The sequence below is a fragment of the Strix aluco genome, chromosome 10, assembly GCF_031877795.1.
Source record: "Strix aluco isolate bStrAlu1 chromosome 10, bStrAlu1.hap1, whole genome shotgun sequence".
Taxonomy (NCBI): domain Eukaryota; kingdom Metazoa; phylum Chordata; class Aves; order Strigiformes; family Strigidae; genus Strix; species Strix aluco.
The window spans coordinates 7,611,780-7,634,007 of record NC_133940.1 but is presented as its reverse complement, the minus strand read 5'-3'; the positions used below and the strand labels follow the sequence as shown (position 1 = coordinate 7,634,007).

Sequence of the window (22,228 nt, the reverse complement as noted above, 5' to 3'; positions counted from 1 at the left end):
CCTTTTAGACTCCAACACAGGCTTCTTATACTGCTGCATGTGACAAATATCCAAGTTATTAAACAATTATGATGTAATAGTACGGTTTCATAAAAAGGACTAGAGGTTACACTGCTGTTAAATTCTACTTCATTATAATGGGGAAAAGTACTTTTGTCAGTTTGAGATGTTGTCTAGCTATCATCAAAAAGTTGCAACCACCTTTTTTTCAAAAAAAAAAATTCAGGGAAAAAGCTGTTTATGGAAGTTTCAGTGTAATATTGGAAGGGATCTCTGTAGGTCACCCAGGACTTTGACAAGATGCCTTGGCACTCAGGGATGCATCCCATCAGGTCCTGCTGATATGTGTATGTCCCTTTTTTATTTTCAGATGTTTCCTAACTCAATCTTCCCTTAGGAAGTATCAGCCTTCATCGCTCCAGACTCTCCCACTGGTTTCAGGGGTCTGGTATCCCTTAGGATGTATCTTATTGATGAAAAAAAACAAAGTGAAGATGACATTCAGCACCTCATCCTTGCACTTTGTGATCAAGTTCCCTACTCCATTCAGCTGCAGGCCTGCATTTTCTGTAGTGTTCCTTTTGCTGCCAATATACCTGTAAGAAGCCCTTCTTGTTGCCCTTCACATGCCTTGCCATTTTCAACTCTAGATAGATTTCAGCTTTCCCAAACTCACCCCTGCACACTCATGTCACGTCTTCATATTCCTCCTGCATCACCTGTCCTTACTTCCACCCCTTATATGACTCCTTTTTATGTTTCAGTTTTGCCAGAAGCTCCTTGTTCATCCATGCAGGCCTCCTGCTATTTTTGTGTGACTGCCTGCATATCAAGTTGGGACTATTCTTGAGCTTGGAGAAGGCAATATCAGCCAGCTCTCCTGGATGTGTTTTCTTTCCATGAATGCATCCCACGGGATTCTTTCAAGCAAAACCCTGAACAGGCCAAAGTCCACTTGCCTGCAGTCTGGGGCTGTGATCCTGGTATTAGTATTTCTCCTTCCTCTCAGGATCCTGAAACCTCACTACATAACAGTCACTCCAGGCAAGCCTGCTTTCTTCTTTTATAGAGAAATTCACTACTTTGAGTTCATATAGAACATTTGATGTTGATGCCCTATTGGGTATCTTTTACAGTAAGTTTCCTTATTAAACTTTGCCTGGAGGCACAGAAACACAGAAAATCTTAAAAGAACGAGTCAGTTCCACTTCTTGTTGGAGAACTGGAGGCCATTATTCTGGAACTGAACCATAAGGCAACAGGCCACTAAGATGACATTTTGTGTGTACGTTAAACGGGATGAGAAGGCTAAGATCAAAACCTCCAAGGTAAGAATCTATCCTCTAGCTGTTATACAGATTGATGAACGCTGTTCTATGTGCCCTTCCGTTCAGAAGGGTTAGAAGGACAGTACTAAGAGATAGTGACCCTAATTGACAATGAACTGAAGAATCTAAAAAAAAATTACTGGGCTGTTAAGCACCTTCCACATGGCAGTACCCATTCAAATACCAACTCACATACAAATACCTATTTAAGGTGGCCAAAGTAAAACCAGATATATCTTCTGAAATAACAGTGAGCATGCAAGAAAGAAGCTTGATTTTTAGTACTAGTTTTCATGTGGTCCTTTCTCTGCCTCTACTACCCAACAGCTGCAGAGCTGCTGTATCTCTGCTCCAAACCATGGATAAATCCAAGTGCTCCACAAGCAGGATTACAAGGTATAGCTATTGAGTAGGTAAGGGAACAAAAGTTGTTTCTTCTTCTAACTCCTCTCATACCTGTACTGAAAAGTTTCTTTTAGCTATACAGAAATTTTAGCGTTCTAGAAGGTTCAGTGACAGCTACTTCACAGACTGAATATGCAGCAAATTCTGAATGGTCTGGAGGTTTCAAGAGATGCAAGAATATATTTAATTAAATGAACTCAAAGCAGTCCCTACTGTTAGCATCTGGCCCTGCCATCAAAGACTGAGCACCTGGCCATAATAACCATCAGCAGAAGTAACTATAAGCAATAATGCAGAACATTTTTTGCTCCCTATACAAAAGACAACCAGCACTGCAGACTGCTGGAGAACTTACAGAGCCAAGAGGCAAACACAACTCAAAGCTGAATCGCCCACAGAACATCCTCAAGTATGAAATGTCAATTAACTACAGAAAAAGAAGTTTAGGGTTTTAAAGTAAAATGCCCACTGTATACAAGATCTCTGCATAGAACGTTGCTTGCTTTGCAGTTGCGTGAGGGACTGACTATTCCTTGTACACAAAGTTGTCAGCATTTTTTGAGATAGATTTTTAAAAAAATTTTTTCTCATTCCTTTGTGTTCTGCATTCTGAGGAAAATTGATTTTCCACACTATCCTTCAGATAAATGATTCTTCAATAAAACATGGCTTTTACAAGAAGTCTTTTTAGACTGAAACCCTGTTATAATACAAATTTTTCAACAGCCTTTGGGGCCCAAACACATTTTGATCATCACCTTATTGTTACCATCTTAAGTATTGCTAGCAAAATTTCAGTGGTCAAGCAACATTGTTTTCCTCACCTTTAAATAATTAAGATGATAATCCAGAAGAACAGTTGCATTAGTGATGCTATCCTTGGTTCCCACAAACACAAATGGTACCATTCCCTAAAACACAATAACAGTAGTCCTATGGTTACTGATTAAGCATCAGCTACTGAAGAGAATGAAACATATCACTGTAAAACTTGAAAACAATTTTTACAACACAGATAAGCATAATTTAAAAAAATGAGACAACAGTGTATTTAAATTTTGATGTTGACTAGAACACGTAGATCAATTCCCTTTATGTAGAGCTTTTTTTTACTAAGAAAGTTTAGACTGTATGCATCACAATGCCAACAATTTTTTTTTTTTATGAACAAGTTAAAAGAGTAAATTCAAAACACTTCAGGTTTCCTCCCTTCAAAATTAATACCACCTTTGCTGATCACACATCTACTCTCTCACATGAGGTACTTTTAAGTTACGTGTCAATAAAGAAACCTTTGATTTTTCAAAAAAGTAAATCAAATTAACACCATGTCTTAAAACAAGGAGTTCTCAATTTGTAGAAGGCAAACAAAAACATATTCAAGAAATAGTACTTCAGGTAATGATTGCTAACTTACATTTCTTTTACCTTTCAAGCATTTTGTTTAAGTGATTCAATACCTGAAATATGTAAAGCCGGAAATTCTAATGCATGAAATTATCATACTTGGAGATAAAATATCTAAAGACTAACCTAGGCGGCCAAGGCAGGCTAAGAAATCTACCTAAAAGGGCCCCCCTGAGTGCTGAAAACAGCTAAATTTTAGCAGATGCAAGGATAATTTCCACACTAGAACTCCTGACACTAAAATAGGCCCAGGCAGCATTTCAGAGGTGTGATCGCAGCCCACGCGGATCCGATGAGGTACCTTTAAACTACTTGACTCTTGTACCAGCTGCAGCCTCACCATGGCAGTGTAAGCTTCACTGTGGACTACAGAAGTCAGCCTGGAAGTCTGATAAACACTCAGCTGCTGAAACCTCTGCTATTGCAGACCCAGAACCTGGCTACACCTACTGAATTAATTTAAATTTTATTTTTGGTATCTCATCATGACCTCTAAAGACACCTTTAATTTTCACTGTACAAATACCCTTTACAGACTGCATTCCAAGGGAGGGGATTTTTTCAGAAGTGAAGTGATTTGAGACACAAATGTCTTAAAAATACAGGCACAGGTTTAATACATGCTGAGGTTCCCTAACTGGCAAGTCTATAACATGTCTCTGCTTTTTGGGTTTTTTTCTTCTTTTTTTTTTTTTCTTTTACACACAAACAACTTTTGTTAGTTCTTACACATTTCCATTAAATACAAGGAAAAAAATTACACAATCCTCTAATGCTAAGAAACCTAATGCTAAGAAATCCTTTAGCCACAGGCATCACTGACTGAAATGTTTTATTATCTGGGGTATTTTAAGTTTCATAAATATTTAATACAACCTGATAAAGAACAATGAAATTTCTACTAAACTGGCATTAACTAGCACATAGTATCTATTATTAAAAGATCACAAGACAACTGACTTAAAAAGACATTTAAGGAAACGGCTTGTTGTTGCTTTTAGCAGTGGATTTTAGGTATAGCAAAGCCAACTATTAAGAACATGAGCTGGTAACGATGTCAAGCAATTTTAGCCATACAAAAGCATCAAAGTGCTTATTTATTGAACTTTATTTCTACCTTCAAAACAAAAGTACCAATCTTCAACTTAGTTTCAGTTGTGAATACTGAGCAGACCTATGCACACAGGAAATTTAGAGATAAAAATAATATATACTACTATAACAAACATTTTAAAAAAGATAAAAAACCTAAAGATCCTGTTATAAAATTACAGGAGTTATGAAATTGCAACTGAAATTTACAGGCAGTATTCTAACATCTCAGTCATAAGAAAAAGAACCCAATGCTGTATTAAAATGTGAAACTGAATAACTGTTCTTTACAAAAAGAAGGGCTGTAATATCCAAGTTCACACACAGGAAGATTAACACACATTTATTTCAAATGCGAAATGCAAATAAACTTACAAGAACTAACTCCTACCTGCCAAGATAGCACCTCAGGTTTCTGTGTTGCTCCTGGTATGACACAACTAACACGTGAAGCAGCAAAAGCAATGCCAGTGTTAGCAATGTCATTAAGTAACACAGAAGTATGAATGCAGAGCTTGGCAGGTAAAAAAAGCTTTAAAGTTAATCTTTAAAGCTGCATTTTGGATTGAAGAATATCAACAAATAAGCTTTTACAAGCCAGAAGAAAAAAAGAAAACTTGACATACTAATTGCAGCCATGACTACTCTTTTACCCTTCTATCGTTCTGTAGGCCAACATTAAAAATGTTGAAAATTTTAGCCTGCAGCAATAATAGCACTCTCTTACTTATTAAGCTAGTTCAAGAATTATGCTGCAAGAATTTACCATTAGAAATGGAAATATGACATAGCAGTGAATCCTTTAAACCTAAACATTGACTATTTTACCTTTTCAGATATATGTAAAACTAGTAAAGTAGTAAAAAACACCTGACATAATTGCTTAGCCACCATTTACAGAAAGATAAAAATTGGATTGTGGGTCTTTAGTAGTTTTACAGTGATAATACAATAGATGAAATCACTACTCAAGCAAGAACACAAGGGTTCCAGAAACGCATTTCATATCTTATTCAAAGTAGCAAAGGTTCCTTACCTGGTATATATTTAGATTTCCAGGTAAATTAGAGACAGTTCAGTTTTCTACAAGCACATTTCACATTTGAAGTTGCAGGGAATCTTTTTGCATTGAGATGTTAAAAGCTTCATGCCTGAAGCTTTCCTCGAAAACTTGCAACCTTTCCCCTCAACACAGCCCCACATAAAAGCACCTCAAATTACAAAGTTCAAGACTTCATTAAGGCCCTTTACAAGGCTGATTGCTTTCAGTGCAAACCTGGAGTTTCACATTGTTCATGCTTGTTTTTTCTTTAGGTTACAATTACAGGCTACTGTGCATTTAGGTAGTATTTTAAAAAAAGAGAGGTTTACACATAAAGCACAAGCTTTTCCTTACAATGTAAGAAATTACTGATAAAAATTTAAACCAGATAAAATCCTAAGAGATCAAACTCAAAGCAAATTAATGAATGAAAACAGTGAGTTTCACATGTACTGACTTACAGCTTAGCAAGTGGTAGGAATCAGTGTCACTGCTTCAAACAGGAATAAAATAGAATCTCTAAGGTGCATCACCAAAAAATTTCACAAGGCATTTTTCAAACACAGATAACAAGCCAAGTTTATAAGAAAATGCTCCTCAGCATTAAAAGGGAAATATAGATACTATCAGAAAAACACATATTAATCAAAACTTTATTTTACCACTATGAAAACACAAGGAAGAATTTATCACTGGGTAAAATATAACCACCAATTAACACACACAGAAATCACATTAACTGAAAACATACCTCTTCTTGTGGAATATTTTTGTCATTTTCAGCCTCAATTCTCACTCTTACAACACCAGATTTGTCCACTATCTCCTGAATCAGTTTTCCATTTTTTCCTATTACTTTTCCTACAGAAAGAACATACAGAACATTCCACTTTTAGTGTTTTCCCCCAAACCTGAGAGTATTATTATACTTTAATTAAACAAGAGTATTTAGTACCAGTGCAAGAACTTAAATGACTTAATACTCCACAACAAAGATTTAGTTAACGAGCCATGAACTAAAATGTCCAAGTAAGCTTGGGGTGTTAACTTTGGTAATGTTCCAAAGCAACCACTGCAGCATGCAGGAAGAGAGGTACTTTATTATGAAAGTTTGTTACTGAGTATAGCTTCCTTCTTTTTTAAAGCTTCTGTAAGAGAACAAAGGAAATTCAATCACAAATGCCTTACCTCTGTATAAAATTATTTGAAATTACACATCTCAATTACAGAAATATTCAGTATCTTGCATGCTTATTTGGCTTTACTTTGGCAGGTGTAAAATAAAGTCAGTGATTTACAAATAAACATTGCTGGATGCATTTAAAACAAAACCAAAACACCCTTTTAAAGTGTCATAACATCCCTGTAACTACCTTTTAGGCAGAGAACAAAGCAAAACTCTTAGTTCATTCACAAAAAATTGTAGCTGATGAAGTCTTCTGATACTACTGAAGATACCATTTGAGCCAGATGTAAAATTCTTTTCTCTGAAACTGAGCTTTTTTAGAGATATTATAAACTGTTTTCAAATTCATTAAAAAGTCAAAGATAAAAATGGAAATAAATCATACTCTAATGCCAGTAATGCATACACTTGTCTTAGGAACCAGGCATCCCGATTTGAGACAATGAAAATGAAAACTTTAGTTCTCCCCAGCCTCAGCAAAATAACCTGGGGTCTGAAAATTGAGAGGAAAACTGAGCTGCTTGGGAGGTAATGAGGAAAGGCTAAATCCTCCAATCATAGCATTGAAGAAAAGCTTGAAAGAGTAATGTAAAAGATGCTTTCTGCATGTAACAAAGTTTTGCTGTTGTTGGGGTTGGGTTTGTTTTGGTTTTTTTTTGTTTGTTTTTGTTTGGGGTGGGTGTTTGTTTTTCTTTGGGTTTTTTTGGGGTTTTTTTTGTTTGGATTTTTGGTGGGTTTTTTTGGGGTTGGGTTTTTTTTGTTTTTGGGTTGGGGGTTTTTTTTGGGTGTTTTTTTTTTGTTTTTGGGTTGGGTTTTTTTGGGGGGGTTTTTTTTGGTTTGGGTTTTTTTTTTTTTACAGAAAACTGCTGGAAAACTTACAGAATAATCTTTTTCCCAGGCATACCACTGAAATAAAGGCAAATAATACCGAGTCCATGACAGCTATTGTTTTGCCGATAAAATTAATCCATGAAGAGCAAATTAAAACCTACTTTTAATTACATGGAACACTGTTCCTATTGTTCAAAGCTAAATAAATTTTCATTTCTGTGTTTCAATTTTTCTACCATGAATTTTTAACTGCTATATGATTGTAAAAAACATGACAAAAGATGGCCAATAAGTTCTTCCTTGATAACAAAGACTGTTCTGAGAGTCAAAAGCTTCTTCTGAACACTTTACTCCATTACACATCACTGGAAATTTAACAGCTTACTAATAAACGTAAAAAAGACTCGGTAGTGATTTAAAAATCTCAAGTAAACCAAACAAACAGAAAAAAAAGAAAAAAGAACGAACCTTACATTGGTTGTCCAAATGAAAGAAATATCTCTTTTTAAGTTATTTGGTTTTAGTTAGAATTCGGCAACATACATAAAAATCTTTAAAAATAACTAAGGATTACATGCATATATTTTTAATCTATGTTTCAGCTTAAAAATTTCCATATAGCCTTTAAAAAAAGCAACATCTTGGGTGGGTTTTTTTCTTGTTCTGGTTTTGCTTGCTTTGAAATTTTTTAAAGAATAATTAAGTAGAAAAAGCCAGATGTTTGCATTTTCTTTAGAAAAAAAATTCTGCATATCAAGAATGTAGTAAAAGCAAAAAGCCTTCTGCCTTTTTAAAGCAAATTATTTCATTTTTTGGAAAATTATTAGAACTTTAGAAAAGCAAATTATCAAACATAGCTTATTTGGGATATAACATATGGTTCACCCAATTTTATATTCTAAAGGATCCAGGCCAAGAAGCAGAATAGAAATGAAAAACTGCCAAAACAGAAATAATTGCAAAGTTCTAAACAAAAAACAGAAACAAAGAAATTAAAACCTCAAGTTGAAATAATGATGGCAGCTTATCATTTTTACTTATCATCAGTAGAATCAGGAGGGAGTGGAGAAGGGAAACTACTGTTTTTAAATCAATTCCAGAGATGAGGTGCCACATTTGTAAATACTTGTCCCATTGCAGAATTTCACACTGCTTCAACACCAGCTTTCATACACTGCTTGACAACCTATTAAAAGTATTTGGTTTAGAGGTATGTCATACTGCATAGTATTTTCCCCTGTTCTTTTCTTATCTACTGTATTTTTATGTTGCTTTGTAGCATCAAAAGCTCATTAAAACATCTCCCCCCATGCACAAGGGCTGCATGCACACTTGAGGACTTTTTTCAGGGTGTTTGATAATGGAAATCTATTAAGATTGTCTTTACGGTATTTGCCTAATCACTACAGATTCAGTTCATCCCCCCGTGCTGCTTCTAAACAAACTGTATTTCAGATGTAAAAGGACAGGAAAAAAGACAAATACAAGTTGAAGAAATAATTTAAAATATACAGGAAAATATGAGACTTCAGATTCATCTGTTGATAGCCACACTAATCTCTGGACATGTCTGGCAGAAGTCACTTCTTTGGCTCAGTCCAGAAGCTATTCGACTTTGTATTTAAACATCTGTACTTGCTTCTAGTTTAAGATACCCCTGAACTGCCAACCAGGAGGTAATTTCTTACAGTGTACTGAAGGTCAACATGTCTGTAAAAATTCTGCATGGAGCTGGAAAACCAATCAAAGAAGTCCCAAACCCCAAAACTTTGTACCACAAAGAGAACTTCAGCCTTTTACCCTGCCACCCTTCTGAAAGTAAAAAACAGTTCCTGGAAGGCATTTTTCCTTACTATTGCAGTTAGCCTTCAGAATTGACATACCTACTAAATTTCTTGGGACTTGTATGACATCTTCAGCAAATTCAAGGTAACTTCTTGCCTTTTTCACTGCATCTTGATCCTGAAACAGACACATGCATGAGAAACAAGATCCATTTTCCCACATTTTTTCCGTGTTGGTTGGTCGGTTGGTTTTTTAAAGGCTAAAGAAGAGAACTTACCTCTCCATAAATATGGAATGTGCAAGTATCTTCATCAAGATCAATAGCAGTCACACCAGGGACTTTTCTGGCTTGCTGAATATTAGCACCGTGAGTGCCAATGGCCAAACCCATTAGGTCTTCACGTACAACAAACTGTTCATGAAATCGTGATGCAAGTTGTCTAGAACTCTGGAGAAAAATATAATGTTAGCTTACCTTGATTTTTAGTATACCAAGGAGAGAAACAGAGATAAATTTAGAGCCAATTCCTTAATTGGGTACTTATCCTTTTTATTTTAATCAGTCCTTTTAACACATTCATTTTCACTTCAAAAACACTGAAGAGTCTTATTCAGAAGTCCTAATGTCACCTTTTAAATACTAACATAAGACTAGCCACTAGCTGTGTTGATACCTCTGTTTTGAATTACCACTGAATATCTACAACTATCAAGTGTTACTATGTAAGACAGCATTTGTGCAACTTGGTCAAATAGGAGTTGTGTTGATTATTAAAGCAAACCCTATGATTTCCAAGACAAAAAACTGCATTCATTTTAACAGGTGAGGGAAACAGCAATAACTCAATTACTGGACACAAAATTTATACAGAAAACAGCAACTATGGATATCTACTGCACTTAATAAAATGAAGAATCCATGCCTATGCAAGACAACACAAAACTAAGGTATAACTTCAACACATTGCTTGAATTTAGAGAACAAGTATGTTAAGAATTTCATCCAGGAATGACCCTTTTGTCTTGGTAGAAATGTGAATCTGAGAACTTGAGATTGTCACATGCTATCAAGACAGAATTCCTTGCTTCAGCAGGGCAGTAACAATGACTAAAGACTATACTATTACACAAAACGACTTTCAATCACACATTTGAGGCTCACTCTTGAATGAAACACCTGGTTACTGTTTTGCAACTCTCATCACCTTTGCATGCAACTGCTATGGTGTAACCAAACAACGCAAAATGGCTTACAGAATCTTAATGAGGATCTCCTATATCAAATAAGATACCAAGAAAGAAAGAAAAACCAGAAAAAAAACAACCAACTTTTGCATCTAGAAGAGGATTTTCAAAATAACTGGAAAAAGTATTGCTAGAAACCTGGATAAAACTCGCAAAAAATATACGAAATGGGGGAAAAAACCAAACTATAACTCCAATGACCATAGTAAGCAATTTCCTAAAGCAGTCCTGAGCTTCCAAGAGAAATATGTTAGTCAGCTCTGACTTGATGCACAAGTATGCATATACATGCCCACATGTAAAACACAGTTTCAGTATTTTCTTATTTGTACAAAGCTTCCGCTACACAGCAAGCATGCAGAAGGGAGCTGGGAACAGAAGAAAGCTTTTGAGAAGTATCTTGTAGCACACTGTGGCGTTGGGTGGTGCTGGAAATACTCAAACACGCAGGAAACCTAAATTACATCAACACCCATACAATCCTGCATTGATATGAACAGCCTCTGTCAGTCCCAAGTGGCTCAGATTATTAGCATGAACAAACCTCCTGAGTGCAAGGAAGAACACTTGGGAAATACTGAATTGCATACAGTTCAGAACCTGTTAAAGATAAGTGCACACATTTTTTTTCCAAAACAAAACCACATGTTTAAAAAGACTAAAACAATGACTGGTAAGTTTCTCCTACACAGCCTCTTCATACTTTCAGAACACAGTTTCCTTACAGGATGCTTGTGCTATATGAAGCAGGAAGATCACTAAGTTTGGTCACCCTGAGAACTAAAAGAAACATATGGAGAGAAATCAGTAAGATATAAACATACAGAACAAAATCTATATTGTTTATGATAATGAAGCTGTCATATATTTAAAGGAAGTTATAGTACTTAAACCTACAGAGAAGAGCAAATATAAAATGTGTAAAAAAGTCATTATATACCCTAGTGAGTAAAATTCCTACATAAAAACGTGGACACTACCCACAAGCATCTGAGCATAACAGAACACAGGAAAGTTTAATGCATTGAGGCAAGATAAGAGAATTTCCAACTGTGATAATCTATTAAGTAAAACGAAAAGAGTGTTTTGCAAGGAAGAAGGAAGATAAAGCTGTATATTATCTTTCCAGAGCCAAGATACGTAATCCTATACATGTTTCGGCATCGCAATCAAAGCTCTAACTACTGTGAAGACACACACAAGCACACTTTAAATTAGCAGTTTAACATCAGGAACACGAGACCCTACGGAGTTTGAGAAAACATCAAGAAAGTGCCCACGGTAAGCCCTGCTCTGTCCCAGCTAAACTGCTACTGTTATCTGACCTGCTCCTGCTTAAAGCTGTTGATAAAGATCCTGTCTGTGCTAAATCACAGAGCAGCAGCTACAGTAGATCCAAGTGTGATGAAATACTTCATATACTCAGAGAGCTCTATCAAGCACTTTATTAACTAGATTACAGACAACTCAGAAAGCAAACATTATTTTAAATGCTTACAGATGCACATTCTAACAGATAATCCAAATGCTGATTTACTAGTTGACATCTGTTATGGACTGCCACATGAGAATAGAGAACAGGATGATCAAGTCAATGATCAGATGTTAACACAACTATCTCTAATATGTAGAAAAGATGAAGCTACATCAACACTGGGGACCTTGGCTATGACAGTCAAACTGTAGTTATATTGCTTGTACTAAAATATCATTAACTTTTGCGTAAATTACATATACAAGATGTATTTTATTTAAACACAGGAAATTCTGTATTCTACATCCCTACAATAAATTAGTAAGAAACAACTATGCAAATAATGTATTAAGACCTACTTAGAGGTCATGACTGAATTGCATTTAGATAGAATAAAATACAAACCAGAATACAAAAGTACACTTGTAAAAGGCTTTTTAGTATGTCAAAATAACAACTAAGCCACAACTACTGGAAAAGAACACAAACAAAAAATAATTGGTTATTTTATTTGATGCTCTAAAAGCCACATTTGAGAAGTAGAGCCATGCAAGTCAAGAAGCTAATATGCAGAAAAGAAAGAAGGTACAACAAATGGAAAGAAAAAAACAACCAAAAAGAGAAGCTGGTCTAGTGATTATGGCTCAGAGCAGGAATGGTAAAACTGCTAGAAGGTAAAAAGTGGCAGACATTTAAAGTTCAGAGAGTATAAGACACAGAAAAGAGTTTATCTGATGGAAAAAAAGTGAACTGTTAATGCAGTAAAGCCCAAAGCATTCACTAAATATTTCTTCTGCAGATGAACACGTGTAGTCCGTTTGTATGTCAGTGTCTCAGCAGAAATCATTAATATGATCTTTACTATCTGAAGCTTTTCTTTTTGGGTTTGGTTGAAGTTGATTCCTGAAGTACAGGAAACAAATGCCAGCATGAAAGACACCAGCCAACTTTTGTCATGCAAATTACAACCATATATATTTATCTCAGGACCTTCACTTAAGTACTGCTCAGGTAGTAACTAAAGACCTTCTAGTGAGAACCAAACCAAGTTCTCAAGTCCTTCACAGAAGCAAAAACGTTCAGCCTTACAACAGCAAGAATGCAAGATTAGTTTGGGAAAGGAATCAATGACAACAGCTGTTGGTGCATGCATTTGTGGGGGCATGTAAAGAGAATTAGCTCTAGAGAGGCTGTTGTTCTTCCCACCTCCAAAATAATACTTTGCACTTCAAGAGGTAAACTGCCCACACAATTGTCAGTTCTGGAGGAAGACAGAGAAGAATGGATTACTGAAGAGCTACAGTGGGGTACTCAAGAAGGAACACCAATAAGAAACTGGTCCTTTCTTGGTCTTGAGAAAAATCAAGACCCAAACAAACTTGGATTACAGCTCTGAAATACAGAAATCAAGAGACCAAGAAGAGAACAGAAGAGAGAACTTCTTTTAACAGTGAGTACACCTACTGGATACAAGAGGCCTGAACTACTACACCACATCCCACTGCAAACTACAGCCAAACAGATTTAACCCTTGGGGTGAGGGAGAATGAAACCTGGTTCTAAAGTAACAGAGCTGGTATACGCCTATGTAAAACTGAACTACAATAGTTTGAGGGGTACTTCCAGTTCTTGACAGTGAATCTAAAAGAATTTTTCAGAAATGTTGCTATTTTTTCTGATTTGTAGATAGGAGAAAACCCATGAAGAAATGTTAATTCTACTGTATAAAGATCCCCTGATTTTCTAGCCTACTCTTTTTTTTTTCCTCTTCTTCTCCCATGGACAAGTATGAGTCAAGCTTCTTGCCAGTCAACACCCACTCTCCAGTCACAGGAATATCAGAAGCTGTATCTGCTGTAAGATGATTTCCTAACATTTTATCTATAGGCAAACCCATCCCTTCATACATCCTATCAACATCAGTCTCACCCCTTCCATTTCTCATTTTCACTGTGTTGTTTTGCAAGTTCTAGTCCATCTCAGTATCATGCCATATTCACTCCCATCTATTTTTAAAAACAGTAATTCAAAGCTATCAAATATGTGGCACTATTTGTGCAACAATGGCTAATTATTTTATGCTTCAAACTATGAAAGAAATATGTGTGTGTATATATATATTTGTATTTAATCCCACACAAAATCCTGCTGAATAAAATGGGATTAGATAAAAATGAGTCTTTGCAAGAACAGGCTCTTTAACTGTAACTACTTTGTTGGGTTACATCTCCATCTGCCTCTTTTTAACACCAAGAATAGCATCGGTACATAATAATGACTTTCACCCCAATGCCAAGTTCTACCACCCAAGAAATGCAAGAGGTTGGTTTTTGGGTTTGGTTTTTTTTTTTTAAACTCAAATTACTTCAGGGAAAAACAACCAACATACCTCCAGCTGTTTGCTAGCTTCTTCATTTCTCAGTATCAGGGATAACTTGGTACGAAGACTTCGAAAGTGCATATCAATCAGCATATTTGCCCGCTTTGTTGTTACATCATTGATTGACTAAATTATTAATAAAGAAAACACAATGGTTTACACACGAACTTTTAAAACAAACCACTGCCAATGGTATGGTTAGACATTTGTACTTACCAAAATAATAAGCTGGTGGTTTTCAGAATCATATGTTACAGAAAAAGCTCCAACTGCCTTTTTGAAGTCTTTATGTGCAGATTCTTTGGCACACCTAGAAATAAAACCACTACAAAGTTAAAAACAGTAACTGCTGCATTTATGGTTCAGAGCCAAAAAGACTGATTTCTTAATACAAAGAATCTAAATAAATATATCCAAGTCCTCCTTTTTAATGCAGGTGTTACTTTATTCTGTTGACATCATTTATTTTACTCATTTTTCCTTGTCTTCACATGAGTAGGACTAGGAGTATTTCAGAAAGGACAAAGCAGTTAAGCAATACCACATTAAAAAGCTATAATCGTTACAATAACCAGTATGATGGGTGACTTGACTGTAACCACTGGAGCATTCTAATGACCTTATGCTCATCTCATGCTGTATTTTGCTTCTCCATGTGTCTTCTGTCCACCTGCTACTTAGTGAACTTGTGTACTATAACATTAACTTCAGAAATTCTTAGTTTAATTTGAATTTATAGCTTATTCCTAAATTGATAGCTTATTGAGGCAATAACATCTAACAAAAAAGCAGAAGTGATCTGAAGCTAGGAAAGAGGACTCAGTTTTAATCTGAGTTTTAGAGTTATATTTACATGAGAATGACATGTCCGTGTTCTAGGACAAAACTAGCTGTTTCTGTATTATACTACAGGAGGTTTGATTATTACACAACTGTTCACTCAGCCATCATCAAAACGCCTTATGCCCTACAATATAAGGCAGAGTTTTCTTTTACCATTAAATACCAACTTGCACAGTGTCAAATACTCTTATCAATGAAAGAGTGACCACTTGAAAATTATCAATAAAGTTGACAAAGAATGGATTCATATTAATCAGTGCACATCACTTAACAGCTGTAAGAATAAAAATCTTAATCTATACTGCACACAAACCTTAAATCCTTGAAGAAATTATTTCCTCCTCCAGGATTAAACTGCATTTCAAAAGTCATCTTTTCTGAAGTATGAGCACATCCACATTTGTATTTTCTACATTCTTATATGATAACTTTAAAAGTTAATTTAGAGCAGTAAAAAGCATTTTTATTCCTTCTTGTTTCAGAATCAATAAGTTACCCACATTTTAAAACAAGTTATAAAGAAATGCTTGTACTTACATTTGCCTTAAATCTTCCGGAACTGCCAGTTTGATTTTATGAAAAGTATCTTTCGTTGCGGGTTTATTGGGGTTCACAGATCTCAAACGCTCAATTGTGACAATTTCGTTGTATGTAGCATCACAGGCTGCATATTCTATTACGTAGAACTGATATAAAAATAATAAAATCATCCAAGCTACACATTTTATGACAAGAGTGAGCATTATGCTATTAAGTGAAAGGTGCTTTTGTTAACTGTACAAGTAAAATTTTAACTTTTCAGGTTGAGGTTAACGGTAATTGCCACAGTCCTAATCAAGAAACTCTTTGAAAATGAAGAGGGACAAGTTAAAAACACTGTGCACATCAATATAAAAAACAACATAAGAAAAATAAAGTATAAATAAATATAAAAAATGTATATATATATATGCATATTCCTACCTCACCCTTTATCATTCTCACTTTAGCCAACCACCAACAGCAGGGTTCTTTTTCATTTGCCCTGGAATAAACCTAAACAAAATACATATACATTACATATCTGTAGCATTCTCCAAAGACATCACAAAAACGGACAGTAATGATTATGATCAGGAACTCTGCTATAGGGACAAAATCAGCAAAATATATTGGTACCTAAAGTCTCTAAGCACTACACAGCAAGCATGTAACAGCTATTGCAAATACAGGTAGGATATAAAGTGATGCATATAAGATTGTACAGATAGATTAAAAAAAAAGTACCCAGTATACTGGCATTAGTTGCTTCAGTCTTCCATACAGTCAGAAGAGAGGTAATTGAGCCTTTTACATCTGCTAATATTTAATCAATAGTATTTCTAATTGTGTGTAGGTCTAATGAGTTCCTACCAGTGGGTGGAAGGGAGAGAACACATATCTACACTTCTTTAGCACACATATGATCCAGCCACATCCACACCAAAGAAGTTTTGCCATTTTCTTCTCTTTCAAATCAAAATAAACTTAAATAGCATGCAGGCAAAATGTAAATCTTGAAAGTTCTTTTTTAAAAGTAATTATATAAAAAAAATTTATAAAACAAGGAACTTTTAGGCATGTGCTATAGTAAAACCAGTCTCTCTACATATATGTAAGTATTTACATGCACATATACATTTTTATATTTTATGTACACACACATATAATGCAAATTATCTCTTCCAGCTTGAAGTTTCAGTAATACAGATCCTACAACTGAAGAGGTACAATCCAGCACCTATTTCTAGGTTAATTCAGTTCTGATAAAGAACTGTTCTATAATCCAAGAAACACCAATCATGTCTGTAAACCAGTATGCAGGTCATAGTACATGGAACTCCAATACAGCTGTATGGTTTACAACTGTTAAAATCTCTTTTTGATGACATGCTTGACATCGTGCTTTATGTAGTACTTGGAATCAAAAAAGGTGATGGCATATAACATGGAAGCAAACCTTCCACTGGCTTGGCTGACATTTTTCACCCTGTCTTCTCTCACTTCTCAGAACAAACATTGTTAGTGGAGCATACATACCTCTACTTCATCACTTTCATTTATATCTTTATTATAGCCTGCAGGTGGCGGAAACCTCACATCATGGAATGGTATTTGTCTCTCTGGTTGCCAGCTACAAATAAAATACAGTGAATGGCCTAAACATTCTCACCTTCTTTGTAAATAGATATCAGAAACACTTTCAATCCATTAATTTTACATTTTCAAATTTTGTGGAGCTTTTGTGCATATATGTATTAAAGGTAATGTGATCCAATGTATATAAGAACACACCTAAGTGACCATTAAGCATCTTAAATTAATCCCTGATGCTACCTGCACTGTTTTGAAATCTTCCAGCAGTTTTTATTCTATTTACAGTTAAAGGTTTTAACCCCAGCATTAGAAACACAGGTTAAAAAACATTTCATAACACAGTTGCACACTTCCTTCAAAACATGCCTGTTTCTTCTTCTTCTCTGGTTCTACTATAAATTCTGAAAACTTGATCGAGATTCAGTGTGAATAGTTTTAATTTCAAGTTTCTTTAATAGAGACTGGATAAAATGTGCATGACAAGAAAAGACTATTTTTTAAAAAACTAGAAAACAATTTCCAGAATACAACAGATGATGCCATAACAAAGATATACAGGAAAAAGTATATAGTAGTGCTTTATTTCCTTCCTGATGGAAATGATACCTGAACTAAATGGTATAATGGAAGGTTAACTTTTTATGTCCTTAAATGATAGAAAAGGATCATCACTTCATTTCTAGCTTAAAAAACTGGTACTTATAACTCATCTATAAACCAAATTTTTTAATAATGTAATCTGCTAAATCTAAAATAAGACATTCACATGAGAAAGAGGCAATCATGGTACCACTGCTGACTCATGCAAACATGGGTTGTCATCATATAAATTCAACAACATGCTTATCTTCCAATAGTTTTGTACTTAAAAATATTTAAAGAATTAAAAGCATTTATATAGAAATGTCACAACACGGTAACTATCAACCATAATTCTAAAACATGCCAGCAGCAAGCTTAGAGCATCTAAAAGATGCTACTCTATATTATTAAGTTATATTTAGGTTAATCAAATGCAAGGCTGATACTCTATCATTTGTAGGTATAACAGCAATACACTTACTTGTTTTCAAATGCAACTGTTATAGAATCTTCATGCACATCCTTTACAAATGCCTGGGTAGAAAAAGAGGTATAATTATGATATGCTTAGGGATATTTTAAAAAATAATTTTAAACCTGTACAATGCCTTCCTTTCACAGATATTGACGAAACTCAAAATTTAAGTATGCTTTCAAGTCAGACTTTTAAATTTTGCAATAGACTTGTATAAAACGCATACTGAAAGCTGATAACCTCCTTGGGGTCAGGACTGCCAGTGTACTGATAGACCGACAGAATGCCCAAGCTATGCATCCATTCTTCCTACTTTTTAGAAGTAATGGGAGATGTTATTCTGAATAGTTTTATAACAAAAGTTTAAAGTGTTTGATTTTATACTCACACTTTGTCTTTTGACAGGTGTATTAATTAAACCACATCAGTACTCCTCAAAAAAAAAAATCCTCTCTCCTCTCTTTTACCTCAAGGCAAGTATGAATATCTCACTAGCAAAACTCATCTATATTATTTCAGCACAGTTTTCCCCTTATTTACTTCATCACACTTAACTTCCCTAGTGCTCAAACTTAAGATAAATGCCCTGCAGCCTTCCTTCACTTTTCTTCTGGGATGGGTAGCAGTTGTACAAAGCCAAGTACAGAGCACCAAGAGGGCTTTTCCTGCCTTACATACTCAACTGGCTGATGTCGGATCAGTTTTCAGCTTTGAGCCCAAACGTCCCCCTCCATCTACAGAACAGCAAGGTCAATACTCAAAGAACCAATGAAAATATTTTTCATAGCCTCAAATGATGGAGGTCATGGGGCAACTAGGGATGAAAAGATTGGGGGGGGGGTTGTTTCCTTTTTACAAAAAAAATCTCTATGAATGTCTGAAATGGATAAACATTGGTGAAGTGCTGAGTAGTCCACTAATATTTGTCTATATATTGTATGTCCTTGCAAGGTAGGTAGATGAAAGCCCATGAGCAAGACTGAGCAAAAAAGTTTGTTGTACCAATGGAGATCCATCTTAGTAGATAAAAAAGTTCTCAGTAAATTGAAAATAATTTAGTAGTAACTGCCACTTCTGAAGAAGAATTAGTTAATGAACTGTGGAACATTTTATTGTCCTCGCATTTCAAGTTTCCAAGACAAGAACAGCTCATCTCTTACACGAAGGTAAGAGTTTTTCTCACATGGAACCTAAATGGTTTTAAACAATTCTTGTGATATTTTTCCTTTATAAAAAGTACTTCAAAGTATTTCCTGAGTTGCAGAAGTATCTCAGTAACAAAGAAGAGCAATACCTGATGACTGATACAGAGGTCCGAGAACTGGTTATAACTAAAATTAAGCAGTACATGTGCACAATCAGAAACATTCGGTACAAGAAAACAGTGCGATGCTAGTTAATCTGAAAATAACTGATGCCACCTTGAATAGAAATCAAAGCAAAGCCACAATGAGAACAGCAAAAAATGGTTTTATACCTTCCTCACCTCTCAATACTGTAAGAATAAGGTTACCAGGAACTTAATTATTGCTAGCATCCAAAGGAGATTTAAAACAGTCTCTAATAGTATTTACATAATTACATATTTCAAAATTCCAAGATATTTCTTCCAAGGGGATTACAAGCATAGTTATATTTTTTAATGACTTGATACAAAACAGATTTAAGACCACATCTCAGGATCATGTTGATAGCAGTACAGAAAGGCTATTTACATAAAGAGGCAACAGAACTCCCAGTTAATCATTCCAGATACAGATCTAATGTTTCACATTGCTGTGTCTTCTGTAAAAAAATTCCAGAACTGGACATGCACTTGACAAATACTATGGTAGTCCTGACTCACTTCGCAACATTACACACATCACCTTCAAAGGCTCCACCCACATTGCTTCCAACATTTGTCACATGTAACTCTGAAGTACCTATTCTTACAGATGTAGCAGAAATGGATGCCTTTTATACCTGAAAAATACTGTAATGACTACCAAGTATTTGGTATGACTCCTTCACGCTACCAAATGGAAAAGAATAGGACTTAGTGTTATTAACACTTGAGAATGCAAAAGTAGAGATTATTTTATAAAGTAAATCCAACAGAAATGACACCAACAACACCTTGAGGAAAACAGGTAAGAGTAACACAAGACAATGCCCTGAGAAAGAATTTGTTGATACTTAATTTTCTCATATTCATAAAAGAGTAAAAAAAAATCACTTCTGCTATGAAAGATGCTTTTGGAGAGGAAGTTATCCCCCCTATGGTGATGCAAACACCAAAAGATGGTCTAAAGAGCGCTCTGTAAAAATTACAGAAAAATACACAAGCACACAAGCAAAGAGCAAGACTATAACTCATTCAGATCTGAAACCTCCTAACATCCAAGTCATCTGAGTAGAATCCCAGTGACTACAGCAATATACCTAACTAGTGGTAATAATGCTAAAACCTACCATTAATAAGTAAACCAGATGGTGACACAGATAAATGTAAGTTATGAAGTTGAAGACTAGCCTAAGACCTTTAAACATTCTAGTACTTTTGCCATCTGGAAAAAGTAAAACTTGGGACACAGCTAGCTGACGTAGTATTGAGCTAGGCTCTCCTTAAACAGGTCTTCAACACTGCTTTGGTCCCTACTCAGAGACCCGAAGGAACCCGAACCAGGAACATTCAGGGTAACTGTTGACCATACACAGGTAACTTCAATACAGACATTGCTGGTGAAAATTATAAAACTGACATAATTTCTTTAGTTTATACCAAGTTCAGAAGACTCAACCACAGAAACAGATGGAATGCCTGGCTTTCACTGCAGCCTGGCCAAAGAAGTTCATGTCATCACTGTTGTCTGCTTTTTAATTTCCAGCCTTGCAAAATCACAAAAATTCATTGTGATGAATTTTTAATTAATTACAAAGTGAACAATGCCTTATATACCTAATATGCCAAATACCTAATTTCAAACATGCAATATATAAAACACTTCTGCCTACCTCCATTTGAGATTCACACTTAAAAAACAATTATGACAAAAATATATAAATGGCCTAAATATTTGGTTGTCTAATCCCATCTACCCATAGAAAGGTGGCTTTCCTTGTTCTTCAGTTTCTTGTGACACAGAAAAATGTCAGAGGTACTTATCACAGGAGTTCTCCATAGTCTGTATCATAGCATTATACCAATTTTCCTCTGGTATAAATATTTAAACAGATCTGTAAGTAAAATGTATTTGGACTCTACAGCACTATGTATTTGTACACTTCTAAGCACAAATAGAAATGTTTTGAAACATTTCTAAGTTTTCATTAAAAAAATTAATACTTAACCATTAATGCCTTTGGAAAACCAAAATTAAAGCTTATCAGAACTGTTTGGTTTTCTTTATTCTGTGATATGTGTAAAATTATATGCCATGCTAAAAAGAAATGAGACGTTTAACACCATAAGCAAAGTTCAGACACAGGACAAGCCAGTTCCAGACGTCAGTAAAGGCAGAGAAGAGGCACTGATTTCACACAAAGTATTATGAAAAGTACAATAACCATTCATCAGTCTTTTTTGAAATAGTCTAAGTTGGGCATGCAAATTGAAACATAAAGGTCCATATATGCAAGTTTGAAATGCACACCCAAGAAGGGACAGAACACTGGCTGTGATGAATGAGAACACATAGATGAAAAGTATCAAGAACACAGTGAAACTAGGTGGAAGCAAAACGAGGGAACAGGACGGTGAAAGACTACAGCAGCTGGGTTATCACTAATGGTAGAGATACCAAATAAGAGTACACAAAAAGAAATCAGAATCAGTGAAAAAGGTTTGCTTTTACTTCTGTGAACATAATGGCTAAGGTTGATTCTTGCTCTCTGATGTATGTGTGTGAAAATCAAATGTGCTAAGTTTTCTACACCACATTTGACTTTCAGTCACGTAAGCCATGAACATTTCTCTCCTTGCTTCAGACATAATTCATTTAAAAAGTTTACAATCCAACATTGACATGTCATGGCATTTCTCAAGCACATGAGTGT

At 35.2% G+C, this 22,228-nt stretch overlaps 1 protein-coding gene across 5 annotated transcripts in view; it reads right to left on the bottom strand.

Annotated features, from left to right (window-relative positions):
* FMR1 (fragile X messenger ribonucleoprotein 1) overlaps positions 1–22,228 on the bottom strand; it is a 33,570-nt gene that overhangs the window by 6,726 nt on the left and 4,616 nt on the right. For all 5 annotated transcript variants that reach the window (XM_074835135.1, XM_074835136.1, XM_074835134.1 and 2 more), the window contains exons 2-11: positions 18,197–18,249; positions 17,077–17,170; positions 15,982–16,053; positions 15,556–15,704; positions 14,392–14,485; positions 14,185–14,301; positions 9,354–9,524; positions 9,175–9,253; positions 6,026–6,135; positions 2,558–2,644 (exon numbers count right to left, since the gene is read on the bottom strand). In XM_074835135.1, coding sequence (XP_074691236.1) covers positions 2,558–2,644; positions 6,026–6,135; positions 9,175–9,253; positions 9,354–9,524; positions 14,185–14,301; positions 14,392–14,485; positions 15,556–15,704; positions 15,982–16,053; positions 17,077–17,170; positions 18,197–18,249 — 1,026 coding nt within the window. The remainder of the gene's footprint in view (positions 1–2,557; positions 2,645–6,025; positions 6,136–9,174; positions 9,254–9,353; positions 9,525–14,184; positions 14,302–14,391; positions 14,486–15,555; positions 15,705–15,981; positions 16,054–17,076; positions 17,171–18,196; positions 18,250–22,228) is intronic.